The sequence below is a fragment of the Labrus mixtus genome, chromosome 2 (assembly GCF_963584025.1).
Source record: "Labrus mixtus chromosome 2, fLabMix1.1, whole genome shotgun sequence".
Taxonomy (NCBI): Eukaryota; Metazoa; Chordata; class Actinopteri; order Labriformes; family Labridae; genus Labrus; species Labrus mixtus.
The window spans coordinates 17,686,747-17,711,653 of record NC_083613.1 but is presented as its reverse complement, the minus strand read 5'-3'; the positions used below and the strand labels follow the sequence as shown (position 1 = coordinate 17,711,653).

General features: G+C 38.7%; 2 protein-coding genes across 3 annotated transcripts; one reads left to right on the top strand and one right to left on the bottom strand.

Annotated features, from left to right (window-relative positions):
- Nucleotides 1-2,348: 2,348 nt before the first annotated feature.
- On the bottom strand, nt 2,349-6,559 carry lgals2b (lectin, galactoside-binding, soluble, 2b). Its single transcript, XM_061054080.1, has 4 exons — nt 6,478-6,559; nt 4,784-4,857; nt 4,434-4,605; nt 2,349-2,730 (listed from the first exon to the last, which is right to left on the bottom strand). Exons 1-4 carry the CDS (start codon nt 6,478-6,480, stop codon nt 2,584-2,586), a joined length of 396 nt encoding a protein of 131 aa, XP_060910063.1. The 5' UTR covers nt 6,481-6,559; the 3' UTR covers nt 2,349-2,583.
- A 2,251-nt stretch (nt 6,560-8,810) lies between these two features.
- Nucleotides 8,811-24,689, top strand: gtpbp1l (GTP binding protein 1, like). Of its 2 annotated transcripts, XM_061053939.1 has the most exons (15): nt 8,811-8,940; nt 9,224-9,402; nt 9,869-9,980; nt 13,021-13,201; nt 15,543-15,726; nt 16,172-16,336; nt 16,458-16,581; nt 17,190-17,304; nt 18,180-18,324; nt 19,647-19,829; nt 20,123-20,258; nt 20,531-20,709; nt 20,820-20,966; nt 21,857-21,907; nt 23,838-24,689. In XM_061053939.1, exons 2-15 carry the CDS (start codon nt 9,226-9,228, stop codon nt 23,949-23,951), a joined length of 2,013 nt encoding a protein of 670 aa, XP_060909922.1. In that variant the 5' UTR covers nt 8,811-8,940; nt 9,224-9,225; the 3' UTR covers nt 23,952-24,689. The 2 variants fall into 2 exon arrangements, with proteins under 2 accessions (XP_060909922.1, XP_060909930.1); XM_061053947.1 differs by lacking the exon at nt 21,857-21,907 and having other exon boundaries at nt 23,838-24,688.
- Nucleotides 24,690-24,907: the final 218 nt, after the last annotated feature.

The following is a 24,907-nucleotide window of genomic DNA, read 5'->3' as shown; positions in this document are numbered from 1 at the left end:
GATTCCTCATCCTCAGGGCAAGGCTTCTTTGAGCCTTCATGCAAATTGTGTCAGCAGAATGTGGTGCATCTCACGTCTGTCGTATGTTGTAGCTCATTTTATTTAATCTGTCTGACATTAGAGCGGAACACCTTTGTGTTTCCAAGTTTTCTTGAATTCTCCCCTTTTTTGTTCATAGTACAAGTCGGAACTGTGGCTGATCTAACTAAACCATTTTAAGAATTTACGATATATGCAGAAAAATGCTGAAATAAAATTCAGTCTGTAACGAATCATTCATCCAAAATTGTATGATTAAACTTGAGTTGCACTTATCTGATTTTAACTGTTTTAAGTCCCCTGAATGTGTGTTGATGCCTCCTCTAAGAGTCTTTGAAACATGCACTGTTTTAATAACTTCATGTTTTGCTGGCATTGAAATAAATTCAAACCATAAACTGATCATAAAGGCCCAATCAAATTCCCTCCCTCTGTCCTTCCACTGACCCTGTTTTCAGACATTAACAGGTGCAGACTCCAAAAAGACGTTCACTTAGTATCTCAGTACACATTCAAAATGAAGCAGTGTTACTTTGAACATGGTAAGTGATGAAAGGAAAAGCTTGTATCTTTGCATCTGAAGAAATGTTCAAATCTGTGGGATTGCATCTACATAAAAACAAGTTTCATACAAAACTGCAGTGTGATACAAAACTAAATTTAAACTGGAACAATTAACTGGATCATTTAAACATGCAATCCAGAAGGAAGAAAAAAGTCCACCCAAGGATTCCGCTACATAAACTCCACCATCACTATGCCTTTGTACTTTTACACTAAACTCCATATAACAAAGTAATTTTGCTGTCCCAGTGCGTGATTAGCTTTATAAAGTTGTTTTGGAAGTATGAGAGGCACGACCTGATGAAAAACAGCACAAGCACATACATACACTTAAGTTGCTTTCATTATGCACTATTAAAAATAAATTAAACATTTCAGGCCGGCTGCCATTGAAATTTTCCTGAATTGCGTGTTCATACATGAACCTCACAGGGGGAGACTGTCATGTAGGACCATGGGGGTCTCTCAGGGGGCTGGACACAATGTAAATAGTATGACGCAGACATGGCCAACGAAGCAACAGAGTCTGACGCTATAATGACAATTTTTGCCTTATATATATCAATAGCCCCTTTTTGACCAAAGGTTGAAAAAGCTTCTCTTCAAGGAAGTAAATGAATCCTGTGGCCCATTGTTGTCAGCATTTTCACAACTACCTGAGGTCCCAAGAAGATTAGAAGAAGAAGATTGCAAACCAGGCTGTGTTGCATTGCAAATAGATTTATTGATTAACAGTGGAAAGGACACGAGCGCTGTTTGCAAAAGGCGGATTAAAAAGGTTTGAAATGCTCGACTTAAAGCATAAAGAGAGATATAAGATTGCCGAGATCTTCCCTGAGTCATTCTCAAATCACGTTGAATAGCAGCGTCAGAGTATGTTGAAAATACAAACAGTAGACATGCATGTCTTCAATGCATAGTTGATTTCAATTTTATGGAGAAGAAATGTAGAAACACAATTATGAGACGCGTTCTCACTTTCCTGTTTCATTAACAAGGAAAAATCTAATAGAAGAGTACTCTAGTGAAAATGTCAGAAGAATTCGAACTGGATACCGCAATCCCCCAATTTCATCAAAATCCAAAGACAACCTTTACAGGTGATAAATGATATTTGCCCCTGTAATGAATTTCTTAGAAAAAAATGTCATATTGAAATAATATATATATATTTCACAGTCAAAAAGGGGCTCATGCATATTCAGAGTATCAACAAAACAGCAGAAAAGAACATACCAGTGAACAGAAAACATGAAGGAGCAGTTTCATCGTGTGCAGAGATCATTGTAGTCATGGGACGCTCATAGGATATATAAACGCCACCAGCCCCTCCTGCTCACTCAGAGAATTTCCCTAAATAATACCTGCTTCCTTCTCACATGAACTCACTCTGATTTCAACACAATTAGACACACACACACACACACACACACACACACACACACACACACACACACACACACACACACACACACACACACACACACACACACACACACACACACACACACACACACACACACACACACACACACACACACACACACACACACACACACACACCTGTCTTTATAACTGGATATTAAAGTGTACCTAATGCCTTTGTTTTAGATTTCTTACAGATTATGTGTGTGTTTCATGTGTGTAAATCCGGTGGTGATTAAAAATCATCAGATGTTATCTGTAATGTGTTGTATTTGTTTGAGAGCGTGAGAGGTAAAGAGAAAATGAGACAGGGTCAACGCTTGTATTTTCACGGAATTTATTAACAAACCCAGAGACTGATGTGATTTCAAGTAGACACACTGAGATAAAATGTGCTTTGGCTCTCTCTTCAGGCCATTCGCTGTTGATACACTATCAGTAATCCATGTTACATTTCTGTGGTTATCTTTAGGGCTAATTTTGATAAAAAGGACTAGATCAGCAACAAAAAAATGTGGACAGGTCAAGCATCGAGGGTAACAGAGAGTTGAACCTCTACTTAATCTTGATGCCCACGATTCTTGCATCACCGCCGATGCTGAAGTACTTGTACTTGATGTCACCCAAGCGGTTAGGGAAGTCGAGCATGGAGCCGTCAGGCAGCTTGATGTAAAAACTTTCCATGTTGAGGTTGATGTGAAACTGAAGGAAACAGAAGACAGAGAAACATTGAGTTATCTTTTGCTCAGTCATACAGTTATGGATGATTCAGGTATAAGATTGTCTGGTTATGGAGTCTTATGGGCCTATAAACTCCTTCGTGATCAACTGTCTGTTGACCTTACCGTCTGACAGCAAAGAAACCAAGGCCACTAATAACCGCCTTGTAGGGAAAGCCATTCAATCTAAGCCACTTTTACTATAGATCAGTGGTTCTCAAACTATGGTGGTACGTGGGCTCCCTGTGGTGGTACGCAAAGAAATCTCCACAATATAAAAAACAAACCTGTTCAGCATAAAACAACAATTTTTTTTTTGTCGTAGGCTTATCTGTCTTGTATGTATTGAGTTGTATTTATATCAAATGTGTTTTCCCCTCTAAATTAATCTCATTTTTGCAACAAACAACTTTAATCTGCTCAATTTATGCTCGCGCCACACAGACATAAACAACAACAGGAGTACACCTCGCGTTTTGAAAAGTTCCACTCGATATTCTGTTATAGTTCAGTACTGAAACAACAGCAAGCAGCTGCAGGCCTACATTAACATATCTGTTAACATTAACATATCTGTTAATGTAGGCCTACATTAAATAGGCCTACAATACACTGTTATTTCTCGGAGTTCAGCACACAATCGGCAGCAAGCAGCTGTACATTAACATTTTTAAAACGGAGCCAGGAGAAGCTTCAGTTTTGATGCATGTACGGACAGCGGACCTTATCGCTCCCCCTCCCTCTATCTCTCTCTCTCTGTAGCTCTGAAGCTGATGTGATTCTGCTCTTTTTTGTTGTCTTAACACTCCGTAGGAGGATTTTTTTTTAAAAGGCAGTTTTGCTTTGTTGAACGCAGAGACTTATAATACAGAGGCTCTGTTTGGGAGAATGGCTGATCTGTCTAAAGGGATGTTGAAGCCAAGAACCTCGCCTCAGCTCTATATTTTTGCATGCTTCTTTTTTTGACTCAAAGTTAGTTCTAGACAGCTTTTCCAATATGGTGACTGCCATTGTTGGGTTTCAAAACTCTGCTAAAGAACCCAATGGGTTATGTCACTGGGATGACATCAATAATTTATATGAAGCAGATACAGAATTTGAGTTCAAAGAGAACTGGCCAGAAGTGATATAATGTGAACTCCTGAGAGAAATGAATTAACCATTTAATCTTTTACAAATGAAACTTTTGAATTTTAAGCAATACAATTTAACCTGCCTCAATTTGAAAAACTACTGTTCTCTTTTCCAATTAAACCTTTTTGTGGAGAATAGCTCATATTAGCAAATGAAGACAGAAACATGAAACTGACTAATGAGTCAATTCACTTTTTTTTTGCTACTTGTGCTACTGCTACACATAGACTATACCTTAGGTAAATGTCTGTTCACAAAATATATTTTTTTAAATGTGTATATTGCCATTTCAGATCAAATAAACGAGTGGATGATTGATCTCCTTCGTTCTGTACCCCTCACTTGCATGTTGCATGGCTGTATGTTCTGCAGAGGATCAGAGAGATAGAGAGAAACCGCTGCTGTTAAGTCTCTCCTTGAATGCATTGGATGGGGTGCAATGTTCTAAATGTACTCTGATTATATTTAAACATACACGACTTTGTGGTTCTGTTGTTTGGTACAAACTAAATCAATGTTTGAGAAAGCACAGACAAACTTAAAAAATCACACCTTGCATTCCTCCCCACGCACAAAAGGGAAGTTTCCCTCTCGGCATTCTTCACCCCAGTCTCCCCCGGACTTGGAGTTAAAGACAATAGTGTTGGTGTCACCGCCCGCATCAAAACGGGGATTGAAGTGCATGCCGATGTTCTCAGCATCATGACCGATGTTGATGGAAAAGCTGAGATGGATGCAAGTTAAAAAAGGGAGTTAGTGGATGAAATGTTAACTTCTCACAGTACACGGTGATAACTTACTCTTTATTAAATTAAAAAATCTACATCTTAAAGTAAAACTACACAAAGACAGAGACAATGGATTTGTCAAACATTTTTTAGTTTGGATAGAGGAGAACTTACGAGTTGCAGTCATCGGAAGGCTTTACACGGATCTTAAACTCCTGCCCCTCCTTGAATGTCATGTCAGTGACTTTCTGCAAAGGGAAATGACAAAGAGGAAGAAAACTGATTAAGCTAGATAGATAAATGGATGCTTGAGGCCAAAACAAAAAAACACATTTCCATGGATTCAAAGCAACATTCAAAAACCTTTATTACACTCAGGAACCACCAATTTTGGCTTTGACGACAGGTTGTTTATCGATTTTTTTTATCGATTTCTGTGATGCAGAGAGTCAGTGGGGGGTGGGTGTCGTTTCTGTGTGTTCAGGAGTGAGATCGCTCTGTGGTAGAATTATCTTAGCTGTAATGATTAACCAGGATGGAACTGTGGCCCCTTGTCCATAAAAGTACAGAAATACGAAGGCGCCATATTTGTCGATGTATGTGGAAGTAAAATAGAGACAATAAAGCCATAAAAAGCACCAATTTTATCTGTGCACACTAAAAAGATACCTATAACACATTTCCATAAAATGTGTGGGAGTGCACATCACAGTTGCAGAAACAATAAGTAAAAAAACAGCAATAACACCTGCGACTGATTTTGTAACTCGTCAAACCCTCAGGATGTTTCTCGTAGTCAGTGAACCCTTTCATTTATTCAATAATGCAATACATTCCATTCACTGATTGTCCTTCTTATCTATATGCTGGGCATCACATGATTCCATGCGTGAACTTCAATATCCTTGACCCTAAGTACCTGTACCACACCCATAGTTACCTTCACCCATATAACCAACAATATAGTCTATAAAGTCATACATTATCTCAAAACAGAACAGGTTTTGTAATAGACTGTACAGATAAAGGTCCCGAAGTTAAGTTATATCATTTTATCCAAATGATTTAGTCGTAATGTGTATCATCCTAGCATTACAGCTCACAAAACAGCCATGTCTTACAGAGATCAGAGAGGCTAGGGACTTTGAATTTCTTTATTTTGTGAACTGTAACTAATTAAAGATCAGGTAAAAAGCCTTTCCCTGTTAAAAACACAGAGATATTTTAAATTTTAGTTCAGCTTTGGTGTTCAATTGAGAAATATTGCCATGCCCTTGGACTGAATGTTATATGCTCAAACTAAATTAATAGAACTGAAAACTATACCTTGAGAAATTACAAATATTTTAACGCTAATCAATTATTTTCTCTCCTCTGTGAGGACTGAAATTTTGCTCTTGGCATTCTTATAAAATCATATTAATCACGGTTTAGTACTCTACGAATAATGTTAAAAATCACTTGTTACTTCATAATTATGTAACCTCTAAATTTAACTTGTGTGAATATCTTTGAACATTTTAAGTGAAGTCAGAAAGCCAAACTCTTCGACAGTAAGATATGGAGTGTGTGCATTTAGAAATGTAAGGTGGCATACAAACAGTAGAGCTCATTAGATCACAATTCCAACATGTTGGAGTAAATGACAAACGTTCTTCTTATGCGCTTGGTTTAATGTCATAATTAAGATGTTCAACCTATGAAAATTAGAAACTTAAAAGTAGCAAAAACAGATCTTCAGGACAAAGTTGACTAAACTTACTTTACTTGCCTGTCAAACAGACATCTTAATGTGTGTGGGACATAACCTCCTTCATCACATTGATAGCAACAAAGAATTATTGAACAAAGCTTTTCACACCACTTACCATCTTGGCTGTCTTCAGTGGGGTGATCCTCGAGTGACGAAGCTCTGCAGGCAGGTGAATGGTTTATATATCACTACTGACGCTGGAAGCAGGAAGTAACCAACCAGATAAGGGGTTGTAAAAATGACTAATCATTAATTACAATATTTGCTCCTTAATGACACCACTGCTGTCACATTAAAGATAAACTTTATTGATCCCCCATGGGGGGCTCAAGAAAACAGGAAACAGGAATATAATTATTAAATATAACAAGAAGTTAAAAATCAAACATATTTACATCAGTTAAATAAAGGGAGAAAATAAACAATAATAGAATAATACCAGGTATGTACACTTCCACTTGTGGAAAGAGTATGTAGTACAAGTAGTAGTAGTAGTAGAGTAGTACAGGATGTTCACTAAAGTTTGAAATCGATAATGAAGATAAAAACTACCTGATGTTGTTCGCAAAGTCATCTTGTTTGTATGATATCCACATAGCTTGTTGGGTAAAGTTGGTAAAACATTTGCTGCACCTCAGAAAGACAGTGCCACTGCACTACTAAGCAAACTACAATTATTTGCTGTATATTTACTTATTACACATTTGGCATTGCTCCACATATATTAATAGCTGAGGTTTTCATACTCCCTCAATATAATGAAATAGATGTGTGCCTTATGTCCTAGGTATGCCTTATTATGGATGCGTGTTAACGGACCAACCTGTTCTGGGGACTTTTTGATGAAGAGCTGTCCACTAAGGAGTTCCCTGAGAACTACACAACATATTTTTTCTGTCTTCATTCGAACCACCATGTTGATAGCTGAAATGAGCCTTAAAGCGAGCAGGAAATATTACCTGAAATTTAAATATTTAGCTTCGACATGTAAAAATTGCGTTGTATTTCCTCCTTCATATAATGGTCAATAATGCCTGGACTTTGTTGACAGTCCATTTGTCTGAGTTTTTTATTTTTATTTAAATGATTTTAAGAGCTTTTTCAGACATTTATTTACTGTTATTTGCAAACGTTTATGGTGGTGGATATCATAAATTAATTCTAGATATCTAAAATGAAATTCTTACTAGTCAAAATTACATTATTGATATCTTGACCTGGAATTGTTACACGTAAGAATGTAATTACAGATATCAAGAATTGAATTTCTGGGAAGATAAAATTCCCCCATTTACATCTGAAATGCAATTCTTTATATCTGTAATTACATTCTTACGTGTAACAATTATATTAGAGATATCTACAATGTTATTTTTAACTAGTCAAAATTGAATTGTTGATATCAAAAAATGTATTTCCAGATGTGAAAATGTCATTGTAGATATCTGCAATTACACACTTGTGAAAATGGTTTGATAATTTTTGTTATCTGTAATGGGAAATTACATTTCCACTAGTAACAATCCATTTTCAACATGTGGAAATTCAATTGTAGATATCTGTAATCATTTTTTGTACTAGTGAATAAGTAATTACTGATATCTGCAAATCAATTTCAACATGTCAAAATGTAATTTCTGCACGTAGAAATGTATTTGTAACATGTAAAACTGGTTTTACAGATATCTTGAATTAACATTTCAACATGTCAAAATTACATTCCGAAAGGTTCCTGCAGTTCCCCCCTTAAGCTATGCACTGGGAATTAGTATATTACCATACACAGACCCACAATTATAACTGACTCAAAATAGAGAAGATGCTATTATTTAGTCATTTCCATTCACTCTGACCTATTTTCTGTTCTTGCATAATAACAATGAGTGAGTTGAATGTGTATTAAAAAAATTATCGGCACTAGGATCAAATGCAATGTTGAAGCATACAGCTTGTTGGAGGGAAAATAAGAAATAAATATGCAGAAATGTTAATGAAATACAGATGCAAAATGTTTGTGTGAAAACGTAGTTCTAGTTTCATGAAAACTGATAAATGCTGCTGTAGGCTTAAATGGGCTTCATCAGTAACAAGCCTATATTAAGATACACAGTTATTTATGAAGAAGGATAAATATTAAGAATGTTATGCAATGCCACCCAAGAGAGTATTTTAAGTCAGAAGTCATTTTCAATGACCATACATAAATAGACATTTAAAACACATAAATCAACAACAAATAGCCTACACAATGAAAAACAAACTGAATGTAATTTTATCTGCTGTACGAATTCCAGTTCTTTAACAGACTTTTTCACTTTTTTTCACAAGGCATTGGTTCATTTTGAAGTTTGTAGTATCATTATGTCATCATACTCTCTGTTTCTGTTTGTGAAAAAATGGAAGGCTAAAAGTGGGTCAGGATTTCATCCGAGCTCTACATAGTGGGCGTGACGTGACGTACCGAAGCCAATCAGCTGCTTCCATTTCACGGTGGGCGTGACGAGCACGCAGAGACCAAACACCGCAGCTAACCCGAATAAACAACTAAGTTAGCTTGTGAGCTAGCTAGCAACTTCTGGTATGTCTCCTCTTTAGAAGAGGTTCAATTATCTATCTTGTGAATCTTTGTTTACCAATTTGTTCTCCAAAATGTTTGAAAATACGTTGTCATATTAAAGGCTATGTTGATTTCATCTATGTTATTTCTTCCGTTTTAAAAGAGTTAGGTAGAGCAAGTCTTTGGTCAGGATTAGCTGCTGCTAGCTGTGATAACAACCTAACTTTCTGCTTCTTCTAAAGGTTGGTAAGAGAGCCACACACGTTTTTTTTACTCACTGCTTTTGCATTGTGTCTGTTTCTAGAAATGGCGTCGTTATCGGCGACAGAAGCAGCGTTATGCCCGGCTGCAGAGTCCATAGTGCCCGCTTGTATGTTTGCACCGGACCAGGGATGTGCCGACGACCCGTCCGGGGAAGAGGGCTTTGAAGACGGCGAGGGTACTAACGGCGAGTCCGCGGATTATTTAAACCTATGCAGCAAGGTGGGCCTCGATGCAAATTAAGTGTCGTTAAACACTTTGTTTTAAGATTCCTTTCCAAGCTGTGTTTTTGTTTTGATTTGATGAATGCATGCCGTGCAGTGACATAACAACACGCATGCATGTTTACTGCACACAGCGCATTTCTGCTGGCTGTGCAAAAGACCACAGAGAGTGACACGTATGTGTGCATGTGTAGCTTCAACCAGCTGGCAGGATCTCAAAAGACGGGGTATATTTACTCTATGTGATATTTACTGTATGTGCACAATTTGCAGGAGCAGTCAAGGACATTTAGACTCATCATTGACAACTTTCTACTGATTTACAGAGCACATTGCGTTTATAATAAAAGCTTATGTTTGTGATTACTTATTGAAGTTATGACTTCAAAATAGTCACAATAGACTTGATTGACTCCCTGTTTGGTTTTTCACTGTTGTCTCCTGCCCTGTCTCTCACTTTACAGATTGTCCTTGTGAGTCCAACAGGGGAACAGTATGATTCATTGTTAAGGCACCTGAGGGAGCTGATAGATGAGGGCTGTGGAGAGACAATCTATGTGGTGGGAATGGGCTCAGGTAAGAATAAATAACTAATGATTCATTTGTATAAACAGATAACTGTATATATATATATACAGAATAAATTGGCATGATACAAGTTTTTTTGTGTGTCAGAAGTCTCCGGTCTCTGACTTTACTCTCTGACCCCTGGAGGTGGTGTTGGGGAGAAGGCTGATACAGAAACTGTTGAACATTATGGACAATAACATGCATCCCTTACACAATCTCGTGTGTGAACAAAAGAGTGTTTTTAATGGGAGGCTACGGCAGCTAAGCTGCAAAAAGGACAGATTTAAAAATACTTTTTTACCTACTGCAATTGCACTTCATAACGACTCCCGTTTAAGTAAGGACAGAAGACATTTAAACTTTTAAACTTTAGCCTGAGCTGCATATATCATATATCAAACTGTATTGTGGGCTCATGTTTTTTTTTGTATGGGTGGGATATGTATGTATATATGTGTTGTGTTGTGTTGTGTTGTGTGTTTGTATGTATGCTGGCTGCTTGAACACCTAAATTTCCCTGCTGGGATGAATAAAGTATATCTTATCTTTTATCTTTTAGTCAGAGTAGTACTAAATCACATCTGAGCAGCTTTAGATTTTATACAGGACAGCAGCTGTATGGAGAGCGAAAGAGCGACGATGCAATGGCTACAACACAGTCCTAAGTATCCTAATCCACAGTCTTATCTTTTGACACTGATTTAGCTTTTTATAAATCTCTATAAACATATACATGCATGAGTGTGTGCAGATAGCAAACTGCTTGAAGTTGTGCTCTCAAGTTTATCGGCAGACTGTAAACAATGAAAAGAGATCAAAGAAGTCTTGGCCTTGGTAAACTGATGTATCAACTCATGGATATCATCTAGCTAAAAGCCCCAAAGTATTGGCTTTCATGTGAAGAAGTTACATTTTTATCAGAAACTGGTGGTGTCCATGATTACCTTTCAAGGAGCTTAAGGATAAAGTCTTTAATTGAGCTAAAACTTGGCGCACTGACAATAATTAATTTGCAGCTAAGATATTGCAACAACTACAGCATTTAAAACATAATATATGTGATATTTAATGGGTTATTATAGTATTCTGTATTATATATATTTACACTTTTTTTCTGTACAGCAAGAAGGAGGGTAATGCATGTTAAAAATGGTTTCTGTTGTTGTAGTCAGAAGAGTCAGCAGTAATGTATGTTGTCCTGGAACAACCCTTCCCATGTTATCAGCTCTGACTCGACCTCTACTGATAGTCGACTGACCTCTAGACTTGTGCTGCATGTATGTTAGCCCAAAGTGCCCTAAAGATGTGACTTAAGTACAGTCAAAACCATAACAACAATCAAAAATGTAAAACAATTGACCAATCATCAGTGAAAAGAGAAAGAAAAGAAATAAATGCACCAATATATAATAAATAAAGTTTAGCTAAAGTTATCCACTTAAAAAATTAAAAAAGTAAAAAAGTAAGAGTTCTTACTGCGCCTTGAAAAAACTACCGTTTGAAATGATGAGGTGAATTGTTGAGGCCTAATGTAGTCAATGTCAAGCTCAGCTTTGAAAATGATGAAATCAGTAAATACCCTGTAGCATTAAGTGGGCAATTACCTGTAAATTAAACTGTTGTAGCGAAACTTGCCACTGGTATAGGTAGTGCAATATTCATTCTAGTCATCTGGTGTGTGTGATCACAATATCCCATAACTGGCACCAAAGACTTCTAACATTTTACCAAGAGCAAGTACAACAAAGGATTAGACTGGTGGAGTTAAACGCCCCAGGGAGAGATTGATATTATAGCTTGAAGCTCAAACATAATTGGGATTTTAGACATTTTAGACAAAAGAGGACATTGGTTGACCTCTGTATAGGTGGGTAACACAGTTTCTTAAGTAGATTTAGGCTCAGGGCACAAGTGTGTAGCAGCATTTGTCAACTGTGTGTCCCCCCAGGCAGCTGACCCCATTTGTTTTGTGTTTACTTTCATTGTAAAACCCTCCACCACACACACCAACACGAGGGCTTTTGTCAACCCCGAGAGTTATTTCTGCCTGATACAGCAACATGTGTGACCCTTGTGGCCTGTTGGCGGGTCAAAGTGCATGTGTGAAAGGGGAGTCGTTTAGTCTTACTCAGCACAGTGACAGGCTGTTACTACTTTACCAGTGTCTGTCTGTCTGTCTGGCTGGCTGGCTGGCTGGCTGGCTGGCTAGAGGAGCAGCTAACATATGGCCTACTGACCTTTGTTGTTTCTGTTACTTCTCATAACTAGACAGTGAATTTCTTTATCAAAGCAGGAATTGACAGCAAGTTTTGAACTAGTTTAAATGTCCTTCAGTTAAAAGACAACTTGTGGTTAGGGTTTGTGGGTGGTGTCCACATTGTTCTGTAAAGCACTCTCGATCAGAGCATACATTATCAGATGTGTAATGTTATAGTGCTCATTCCCGTCAACCTCCGGTCTTAGAAAAATGAAGCTACAGGGAAGGGAAAAATCTTGGAGTTCCTCGAGTGTCTGCTTGAGGCTGGCTCCAGGAACACCGAAAGTCACATAGACATGACTGGCAAAAAGCCTTTTTTAAAGCATAAATAACCATGTTTACAGCCTGGTACAAAAATAAGAAATAAATAGGTCTGATTAGTTATTGTCATCATGGCACACACTGTACGGGGGAGGGTGATTTTTTTTTTTTAATGGCTCTGTCTTGATTTTAAAAATGATACGTGTTATCCATAGTAATGCGCATGTTTGACATTATTGACAAGTGGGCGCGATGTCACTGTTAGTCAAGAGGCTTAAATCCCGCCTCAGCTTCAGCTCTCAGCCTGTCATTAGGTTGGCTTAAAATTAGGCTGGGACAGGATTTCCAACATGGCGGGGCAGCCTCCGGAGCTCAGGCTTCATACATTAATATTTACTTCAACGTAAACTTTATTATCCCCGATGGGACTGAATTACACACAATTAGCATTCAAATACAAATCACTCCTTCCTTCCTTGGACTTGTTTTGCCTCCCCCTTTATCCCCCTCTTTTCTCTCTCTCTGTAGATGGAGGTGACTATGGTCTCGATGAAAAGGACATGGAGGCATCAGTCGCCACAGTGAGGTCGCTCTGTGAACAAATCGAGGCTGACCTAATACTTCTGAGGGAGAGAACAGACACTGGGGGAAAGCTTCGCGACTACCTCATCCGCAGGCGTGTGGGGGAGCAGGATTTCCTGGAAGTCAGGTAACGTTTATACAAAAGGTTCAGGCAAGGGAAATAAATACCCAATTAGCTCCCGTTAAGGTGCCAATGAGCTTGGCCTGTGTGGTGACTGTGGCTGTACTGGACCACTAATCAATCAATCAATCAATCAATCTTTATTTGTATAGCGTCAACTCATAACAAGTGTTATCTCGAGACACTTTACAAAAAGCAGGTAAAAGACCTTACTTATTGCTATATTACAAAGACCCGGCTTAATCCATCATGAGCACTTTAACAAAGCAGCAAAAGTTACAGTGGTAAGAAAAAACTGCTTTATTAAAAGGCAGAAATCTTCGTCCGGATCCCCGGCTCATGACGAAACAGCCTTCACAGGCTACACTGCGCCGGGCTGATCCCCATCAGTCTAAAAGTTTTTTCACAATTAAAAAACAAATTCACATCTTGTCTTACTCTCCAACACTGTCAACAAAACCTTTTTGTATGGTAATATACAGTTTGACTCTTGTGTATATATCAGAGCAATTGTTTTATGTTACGTGTTGTGCAGGCATAATATGCTACTGGAATAAAATAACAGAATCCTTAATGAGTGAGTCTTTAGTGGAACATAATAATTCAATAAACTATGTTCAGGCCCAATTAAAGCTCTCCGCGTACAAGAAAATTTACAAATAGTCACAAAGGACAAAGAGAGCCACATCGACGTGCTGAAAACAAACCAAGCTGCGCGCTGACTGTACAGCTGGCCAAGCTTCTTTGAGTGTGTCGGCAGGTGCTCTCCTCTGACTGGTTGCTACTCACCAATCTGGCTTCGCCAGCAGGCAGCTCGGGTGAATGGTATCAGCCGTCCATAAGTATTTATCAACCAACACACACACACAAACACACACAGACACTCCAAAAGACAGGTCAGTCACAGACACAGGAGAGGGGGTGAGGCTGTGGCTGTAACAGTCAGCTAAAGCTTACTTGGTTTTTCCTCTCATAACATATTGTTTTACAGCCTGGTCACATACAGCTAGGGTTGCCACCCGTCCCGTAAAATACGGAATCGTCCCGTATTTTACACTTTGATATTGCGTCCCGTTTTGAATCAATACGGGACCCGGTTTGTCCCGTATTTCCAAGATGCCTTGAACTCAGCATCATTCCGCCCGCATTCAGCCGGCTAGTTCCCGCCTCCTCAGAGCGTCCGTTGGTTTGTTTGGTTCTTTTTTGGCATGAGCAATGAGAGCTCTTTAGTGATTGGGTGAGAGAAAGTCATAGGAGTCAGAAGGAAACATGTCTGCAGCTGTCTCTGATACCCGCACCGTGCACCATTGAAACGTAAACGGATGCAGAAATACAGACTTGAGTAGAAAGTAATGCCTGGCTTGACAGTGTCAGTGAAAATGAATATAATGTAAAGGAAACTATTGTAGGCCTACTTAATATATTTTCTCTGATGTTTATAGATTAGATTATTCCAGCATAGTTTGGATGGTGTTAACAGTTTTCAGTACATAAAACAAGAAGATGACATTTATTTTAGCCAAATCTATATTCACACTATGGCGTGGGCGAGATATCATCAATACAACATCAATATATTGACAGTAGACCCTTAATTAATACAATAAGAAAATAGTTCAAAACTGTAATCATTCATGATTTCATGAGAAAACAACAAAATCGACAGACAGAAGGACAGAATAAATGAATAAAAATACTATTAAATTTGTACTGTTTATTTAATTAAAAATCTGTCATCCTCCCCTCTATGTTACAGCAGTATCAAAAGCACTTCAATATTATGTTAATGAATTAATGTGAAGTTAATAACTTTATTTGAAGTTGTAAATTACATAGGCCTAGCTAGTAGTAAGCATCTGCTGAAGTCCTGTTAGCTGCATTTCATTGTGCATTCATTACTGTATCTGCCTTTACACTGAAGTTTTGCATTTGTAAATTATTTCAGAAAAAAAGTGTTAATAAAGCACTTAAAACTTTAAGTATGACTCTTAATACTTCATTAAAACAACATTTTAAATCATGAGTCACCACAACTGGTGAGGCCAGTGGTGCTCAGGCCCCTACTGAGTTGCATCCCGCTGAGGGGTGTCCTTTATTTTTCTGCTTGGAAGGTGGAAACCCTACATACAACATGAGCATGTTAAAACCCATCAAGTCTCTCTTTAAAAAGGCACAACACATTTTTTGTCAGTAAACATGTTCATTTCCACTAATGCAATATCATTAGTAAGTATACATTTGAATCTTTGACAGTTCCAAAACTTTCATGGACGTTTGTCTTGTTTTAAGAGTTTCAAATGATCTAACTGAAAACAGTAAGTATTTGCTCATCCATCTTTTTTTCCAGAGTGGCGGTGGTAGGGAACGTGGACGCAGGCAAGAGTACTCTGCTGGGGGTTTTGACCCATGGAGAGCTTGACAATGGCAGAGGCTTTGCTCGCCAGAAGCTCTTCAGACACAAACATGAGATGGAGAGCGGCAGGACCAGCAGTGTGGGCAATGATATCCTCGGTTTTGACCAGGAGGGACAGGTAAGCTCTACGAAAAGCAACACAGATATGATTCTTCTGGATTTATTCAGAGTTCTGGATTTTCTGACCTGAAAGTTTAACACACAACACTTAAATGATCATCGACAGTGTTTCCCACATAGACTTTATCTAGACGGGCCACCCATGTATATTTGCTGATCGTTTTGAATTATTCATTGTCTATGCTTATGGGATTACCAGTAAAGGTTAATAAACTAGCGGACGATCCACCAATGTTCTCTACCCACCGCGGAAGTGCGAGTAGTACATGTCTGTACATGTTCTGTGGGTTATTGGTGAGAGAGAGGGGTCAGGTTTTTCTTTTAGAATATTGTTTGGAAAATCTGTTTTTTTCTTTTCTTTTGGATTTAAATTTTTCTCTATTTTTGATTTATCTCACAAACTATGTAAGATATTTTCCATCTCTCCACTTCTGTTCCTGTAGGTTGTGAACAAGCCAGACAGTCACGGTGGCGGTCTAGACTGGACGAAGATCTGTGAGAAATCCTCTAAAGTCATAACCTTCATTGACCTGGCTGGCCACGAGAAATACCTCAAGACCACCGTCTTCGGCATGACGGGACACCTGCCGGATTTCTGCATGCTCATGGTGAGAGAGAGAGAGAGGAGGGGCTTGGAAATGTTATGTTGCACTTTCTTTGGTTGTTTGGTCCTTCTTCAAGTCCAGGTTATGCAAGAAGAAATGACGAAACCTTCTTTTTCCGTCTTAGGTTGGCAGTAACGCTGGCATCGTTGGCATGACCAAAGAGCATCTGGGTCTGGCACTGGCTCTCAATGTGCCGGTGTTTGTTGTGGTTACAAAGATAGACATGTGTCCAGCCAACATCCTACAAGGTAAACAGACGTGTTACTATTGTGCTGATAGAGCTCATGGGCCTATTAGAGGAGAGCTGCATATCTCATAATGAGCATTACTGCTTTTGCAACTGACAGAGTGAGATAAGCTACTCTTTAAATCCCTTCATTCAGACATTATGTTGTGCACCGTGCTGTACTTTTCTGTTCTTTAATAAGTACAAAACTATCTTATGGTAGGTAAAGATTTATAGCCACAAACTGCTGGAACGTTTTTATTTAATGTGGAACAAAGGAAGTGTTGGAAATGCATCAACAGCAAATACTTAAGAGAGCAAAATAACGAAGCAAGTGCCTACAGTTTAGAAAACAAGATATCTTCTTTCTCAGATATTAAGAAATCTTATTTGCGAGGTAAGAAATAAAATACATTTCTAACAAAGACCTGTTATTTTCTACAGTTTCCATATTATACTCCTCACATCGCGTTCTCAGGGAAGAAAGTTAAAGTTAAATATTTCTACAGTTTTTTCATCAGCAGTATGTTTTCCCAGACTCTGTGACAGGCTCTAAGTTTGTGTGTTTTTTAATTTTTTTTTGTAGAAAGAGTCATGTTATTGAACTTTGTGTGTGTTTTATGTCTACAGAGACACTCAAATTATTACAGAGGTTATTGAAGTCACCGGGCTGCAGGAAAATCCCTGTGTTGGTCCAGAACAAGGATGATGTCATCGTCACAGCCTCCAACTTCAGCTCAGAAAGGTAAACACACAGGCTGAAATAACCTGAGCAAAGAGGGAGAGGACTACGAATTAAAATGACAAAAAGGAAACAACAACAGAAAAGCAGGAAGATGAAGAGGAAGAAAATTAGTATTTCTTTATAAAAACAGGTTCTGTGGTTGGGGTCATTAGTTTCATAGCAAGACAAATATATACAAATAGAGGGGCTTATACTTTACTGTTCCACTGCTGTGATTCTCAAACATGAATATGTTGCAAAAACATTTGAATTAAAATGGAATGATTTTAAAGATGTGTAAACGTAAGGTTAGCTGCGTCCAGACTTTTTGACAAAGAGTTAACAGTCCTGTTTGAGATCAGGCAGAACATGTTGTGCAGCTTATGTTGAAATATCCATTCGGCGATTTCACATTAACAATATAAAAAAAAAAAAATGCAGTTTTCACGAAATGAGCTGAACAACAAAGGGTTTCTGACGATAACGGAAAAATGAAACGAGCTCTTCCAATGAAAAATCTTAACAGCAACATGTTGAAATATGGCTTTTAGTGTCTTGGTTTACTGTTTCAGCACCGCTGGATCATATACTTTTTTTTATTTGCACTAAATGTATTCAGAACATTTTCAAATATTGTAATGTAAGTGTGTGCTGGTTTACCATTCCTTGTAGGAAATGTTAGATTCCAGAAGTCCGATTTCAGTGCTGCTGGAACTAAAACAGCTAAAGACATTTCTCATGTGTCCTTGAACAAGCAGAGCAGATGCTTGTTGACATTCATGCTTTGATCCCAAGCTGATATTTCACAAAAAAATAAAAAATGTTTTTTACTTTGCCAAGGTCATTTTAAAAAGCGTTGCTTTCCTCTTCTCCTCTGACTCCCTCTCGCTCTGCAGGATGTGTCCAATCTTTCAGATCTCCAACGTGACGGGGGAGAACATGGACCTGCTGAAGATGTTCCTCAACCTCCTCTCCTCGAGGACAAACTTCAGCAACGACGAGCCTGCTGAGTTTCAAATAGACGACACATACTCAGTACCGGTATGAAATAAAACTCACGTGGCTACTCATGTAGCCCCTCCAGCTCAGTTACTCTTCTCTCTTCTGGTTCCTCTCTTTTCCTTTTCAACACAAACAAGTGTTTACCAACAGGAGCCTTTGCACCAAACAGAATGGCTGACAGTGAAAGTTTAACCAAATGTTAGAGTCAGGCCCTGAGGGAAGACGACAGCAGAGTCTCTCTCTGCAGCTGCAGGTTACACAGATACTAATGCCAGCGTGTCTCTTGGAGCACTGTGGCATGTGAAAATGTCTTTTAGATAAACACTGAACTGAATCTGTACTTCTACTGTCAACAGCCTTTATGTAAAGCCACATTAAAGACAGTTCCCTGATGTCCACAGCCAGACTGTCATTTCTTGAACTAAAGAGCAGAATATAAAAACAAGCATTTTCTGTACTTTTCCAAAAACACATTAAAGGCTTCTTATTTAGAGCATGCATTCAGTGTTCAATTGAGAAATGCGTTAGACTTTGAATGTAAAATTATATTGACAGGACATTTCAGCTCAAGCCGTCTGTCTTCACAATTTCGGTTTGTTGATGTCACTGCATTACATTAAGAGAGTGTAATGTGACAAAAGTGACAACAACATTAATGGCAGGTATTGATAAGTTAGAACACTTAAATAACCTTTAGTAGTCCAGATTTTACTTCATGAAGCATTTGAAGATATAAAGAAATCGTTTCAACATAATATAAAAAAAATATAAGAACTGTATTTCTATTCCAGTGAGACTATCAAACACCTCTTAATTAAAAAAAAAAAACATTAGCATGAGAAATTAATTAATTAATCAAATTGAACCACCTAATGGATAAATATGTATTTTTTACATGCAGTACTGTCTCGATCAATACGAATATTTTGCAAAATAACACGTCAAGTGTTTAAATCTGTTTTCATTGCACAATTTCAGTATTCCCGTCGTTTATTATGGGCTCAATCACCTTAATTCTCTTAGCATAACGTTGATAAGGTTGTACAGATTATTAAGACAGCTATTAAGGATTGTCCAGAAATGACATCACAATAAAATGAAGTAACAATGGAGGCACTGATGAAGCTGCTTGAGTGAAAGTCACTGTGGTAGAAATACAATTTAAGAAAGTATTTGTTTCTGAACATAAAAGGCCATTTGTGTGAAATGTCTTGACAGGTTTTGAGTTTTCATAGCTACAGCTGCTCATACTCTTCAGTAGAACATTATCAAATTGATATAGTTTGTACAAAACTTCACAAACAGAGGATTCATGCTAACAGACTCAGATAAGACTACAACTGTTAACCTTCTCTTGGCAGGGCGTTGGCACAGTAGTTTCAGGAACTACGTTACGAGGAATGATACGACTCAACGACACGCTGCTCTTAGGCCCCGACCCGCTGGGCACCTTCATCCCCATCGCCGTCAAATCCATCCACCGCAAGAGGATGCCTGTTAAAGAGGTCCGCGGTGGACAGACGGCGTCTTTTGCCCTCAAAAAGGTTTGGACTACTATAAATGACTGTTTTCATACTGTAGGTGCTTTAACAGTTAAAAGACTACTAACAAAGTTTTTATAAACTTCTGAAGTTTAATTATTCAGGGATGTGATGTGCATATGATTTTTTTTCTCTAACTCTCTTAATAAGTTTCATAATTTATGCAAATCCCAAAGTGTGGGTGCAGGTAGAGTTCTGTCTCTGATTCTGGTTTGGCTTCACTGTTCTTCCAAATCTCAACACCTCACTTCTGTTCCTCACCTCGTTTTTCTTCTTCTCTTCTCTCCACTTGTCAGATCAAACGATCATCGATAAGGAAAGGCATGGTGATGGTTTCTCCGAAGTTGATGCCCCAGGCCACCTGGGAGTTTGAGGCAGAGATTTTGGTGCTACACCACCCCACCACGATATCCCCAAGATACCAGGCCATGGGTAAGTGGGGACAGTGGAGACTCCAGTTTACGTAGCTCATGCTAAACCAACACTTAGTATTTCATTATGTTGTAAATGCTTTGTGTTTGCCACCTTCATGCCTAGCTTCCAAACATGGAGATCTTTGGAAACACTGCTGGCCCTTCTTCAGTTTTAAAGCATAGTGCTTGTGTTTTAGTGTCTTTGAACAGAAAGGTGTTTAAGGATGAAAAGGTTTTGGTGTGGACTTTGCTTACAAAGAGTAACTGTGTCACTCTTCTTTTTCACACCAGTCCACTGTGGCAGCATCAGGCAGACAGCCACCATCCTGACCATGAACAAAGACTGTTTACGGACAGGAGACAAAGCCTCAGTCCACTTCCGCTTCATCAAGACCCCCGAGTACCTTCACTGTGACCAGAAACTGGTGTTCAGGGAAGGACGCACCAAAGCTGTGGGCACCATCACCAAGGTGATGTAACTTATGGACACTGGATATGTTTCAGATTGCAGCATGGTAAAGGACCCAAAACACAACAATGCAGGTTAACTGATTCCGTTTTTTTTGATTTGTGATTTCAGCTCCTCCAATCAGTGAACACCCAGGCAGCTAAGGCCCAGCAGGCCAAGATGCTGGCCAGCAAGAAGACTTTTAAAGACGGCACAACAGCCAGTGAGGAGGCTGGATCATCAGCACGGCCGCCCAGTCCGAATGCAGCACAGCTTCCAGTGAGTAAATCGATGCTCTGTGAACTTTCAGTTTGTGACATGCAATACGTGGTGAACAATTGAGACATTTACTGTTTAGGAAAGTAAAATGTACAGGTTTGCCTTGTGCTTCTGTGTTTTTAAGCTTCATTGAACCAGTTAAAGGGATCATTTTCAATCCAGAACTTTGCACTCTTTCCATTATTTGCATAGCCGTAACCAGTGCAGTCATTTTTAATTATCTCAATGATACGCTGGTTAGTTACTGTTCCTGATGACTTGATTATTACTGGAAAAAAATAAAAAGAGGTAACATTTGAGTTTCCATGAAGAAGATGAACTGGAAAAGCTTGATTTGTTTCCTTTTCATAAACACTATAAATTTAAACAATAAAAGCAATGTTATATATTGGAACTGTTTTGTAATGCTGCTCAAATTTGCTTGTTTTTTTTTTTTTTTGGTAAACTGTGTTTCATTGTCATGGTTGCCTTTTCTTCCTTCTTTTTACTGTCTTGCCAGATAATCATCTGTTTTTCTGTCCTCTCTTTTCCATCCCTCAATGATGTTTTTTTTCTTCCTCCCTTATTAATTATTTTTTTCTTCTTACAAATCTCCCGTCATATGCCTTCTTACCCTGCCTTATATTTCCTGAGGGAACCTTCCCAAGGGATTAATAAAGTTCCTATCTATACTTAAAATCCTGCTTTCATCCCGACGTCTGGTTACACCTGTCCTCTGGCATCATTCTTTTTCATTTACTCACGTCCTCACTTCACATCCCTCCCTCCTCCTCTCTACTCTCACTCCTGCCCTTCATGCTCTTTCCTTCAACTTTAACGCTGTACTTGTTCTGCTCTCCTCTCTCTTGCTTCCCCCCTCCCTCTCTCCCTGTCTTGGCACGCTGCGTCAGACAGTGGCAGAGGAGGAGGCTCTGTGTAAAGACGGCAACAAAGAGAACAAGGTAAAGAAGTCCGTGCAGCCTGCGGGAGTCATAATGAGGTCCCTGTCTTCTTAAGCTGGATGATTATTTATTTTTGTTGATGTCTCCCTTTTCTAAACTTTAAAAACAGTGTTTCCTGGAGAATGCATACACTCCTTTATACCTGCATTCATAGTTCTGCAGAGTGACACAAGGAAGCCACTGCAATGACATTGCAGGGTTTTACTGTTGGCCTCTGAGAAGCTTCACTTGTATGATATTAAATGTTTAATTGATGAAGAAGATTCTGAACTTACTGCACGCTTGTAGATCTTCAGTTAGGAACAGTCAAAGTACTTCTCTTAAAAGAGAGAAATGAAGGGCTCTCTTTTCCCAAACTTGTGTATTTGTACTCAATTTAAGGTTCACCCTGGTCGTTGAACTGAATAATTAACATGTTTTATGTATTATGACTTTAAAAAAGGCTGCAATTAATGATAAAAAGAACATTGAGTGTTTCATAAGAGAAGAACTTGTGCGTCTGAAGAGTTTTCTGCAGTGTAATAGAGGTGCCCCCCCCCCCCCCCCCCGTTTGAAAAGACAGCCGCTGCTCATGTCAGTTTCTAAAGCTGTATCCCACTCACAGTTTTGTCAGCTAAATCACATTTGGCTGTTTTTATACCCAAACGTCAGACTTATATCAGCTTTCACTACTCTCTCTCTCTCTCTGATGTTTTACCTTTTGCAAGACATAAAAACATTCCCTGTTGACTATTTTTTTATTGTTTGAAGTCATGTCTCAATATATTTTGACTAAATCAATCACCTTTAATGAGTGATTTTAGTAGGTTAGTGAACCACATTTTATGACAGTTCAATTCCTAAAAACAAGATTCACAGATTTCTTAAGTTTATACAGTCTTTAAAGCTTTTTATTTACATGTTCCATTTGTCTGAGTGAAACAGACCTGTGGAAAGACTTCTGCTTTAAGTAAACACCTCGACAAGGATGAGCACAGAAGGAACATTTAGACACTCGGTTTGTAGTTCTTAGCCTGTCCTGCTGGTGCTCCTGCATCGCTCTGTGTGCAGTGACCCGGCTCAAGTATGCAGACGTTCGACTGGTCAACTTGGGCTACTCTGGATTCATGATTTGAATTGGTGTATTTAAAGAGACAGCGTGAGAAATGACTCCACTTAAATTATACATAACAACCCCCCATCCCCTGCAGGCAAAATCAAAGTGCTTCATGAAACAGAAAAGCTCTGCATATTTAATGAATGACAAAGTTGTAAAGGAAACTCTGACCTGTTGTGATTGAACTTTTTCATTTCATTCCTGCCCCTACTTAAAGGCAGATATGCGATTTTTTTCATCCAGCAGATGTCGCCCTTGAGCACCAGCATGAAACCAAAACAACTTGCGCTGCATTGTTGTGTTAGCATGCTAATGCTAGCGATCTTTATTATGCTCGTATCTTCACACTGCATGTAAATTTACCCGAAATGACCGTGATCTAGAAAAGCTTACGTGATATTCAATAAAGCAGTGAGTACAGTATGTTATTCTTCTTTTCTCTAGTCCCTCAATTAAACAACTTTTATACGCCGGGGGATGAAATGGCCGGCCGTCTCGGCGATGTCAACAAACAGAAGATAGGACTCGGAAAGCATCACAGACAGTGGGACTCGGGTGTCACACTCATTGTGGACAGTCATTACTCACAGAGTTATTTTCAGAGGATATATTTGATTTCTGCTACATTTGAGTGTGAAAAATCGCATTTTCTGCCTTTAAGGACTATCCATAACTAAGTGTTTACCCTCTTCACCCTTTAAAGTGAGGAACGTCTTTGTTTCAGAGAAATGCTTAATCCTTAAACCTGAACCATTATTACCTTTTTCAACCATTCTTTAGGTTTAAACCTATTTTAATGTACAAGAGGCCTCACTGTTGATTTCCTCTCCGCAGCTCAAATCTGGAGGCGGTGGCCGCAGGAGAGGCGGTCAGAGACATCGAGGGAAAGGCCTGAATGCTGCGACAATCTCAACGGCGGTTCCTGCAGGAACAGCAGGCACAGCCTGAAAAACACAAACCTTTTATTTCTCCTCAGCTCTCCTCGTCTTACAGGGAGGGAAAGTGACAGCCATCTGGTGGTTGTACACAAAGACTGATGCTCATTTCTTTAACATAAAGGATTCCTCAACTATTTCGAAATCTTTTCCCCTTTTTCTCAATTGAAAGGTTCATTGGTGTTCTAACTTGTGGTCTTCTGAATATGATAACTTTGGGTTTGAGTTTTATTAGAGTTTTCTGAATTTGTAGACAACATGGTGTTTTTATTTTAAACAAACATTTTGGGTGTCCATCCTGTTTGTAGTTCATCCGAACTTATTTGACTGCATGACCTGTTTTTGACGAGTACAGGCAGAAGTCACTTTCCCTCCCTCCACAATCTGATTTCTTTTCTGTTACTCCTGTTCTTTGTCATTCTACATCCTCTCACTTTCTCAGCCCCCTCAATGTCCACTAGCTCACTGTCACATTAGTCATTTCAGGAAGTAGACTGTGTTCAGCAGGTGAAAGTTGAACAGTAATTTCTTTAAAAAAAAAAAGAAGCTACTCAACAGTGAGACTGGCAGTTGGAATTTATTTGGGAATTTGTTGAACTGAAAGGGAATTGATGCAGATCATCTATGGTTTCTGTTAAAAGCAGAAATAAGAAGTTTTGTTGGTTCAGCTTACCATTCTGTTTGGTAGTCGCTTAAGTTGTCCTCTGACAAAACAACTTTTCTCATGTTCTGGAGCCGAGCTTCATCCTGTGTGTCCTCTTTGCTCTGACGTCAGTCTCACCCATGGCAAAACAGACAGGACACAAAAAAACTGATTTCTTATCCAGGTTGGCAAAAACTGACAATTCATCAGCACCATGGTATAGACAGGATTTATTAGGAGTTCTGATATCAGTCTTTTTATAAACTAGCATTAACATGATGTCCAAAATTCAGGTATCTTGACCACCCTTTGTAACAGTGCCAAGG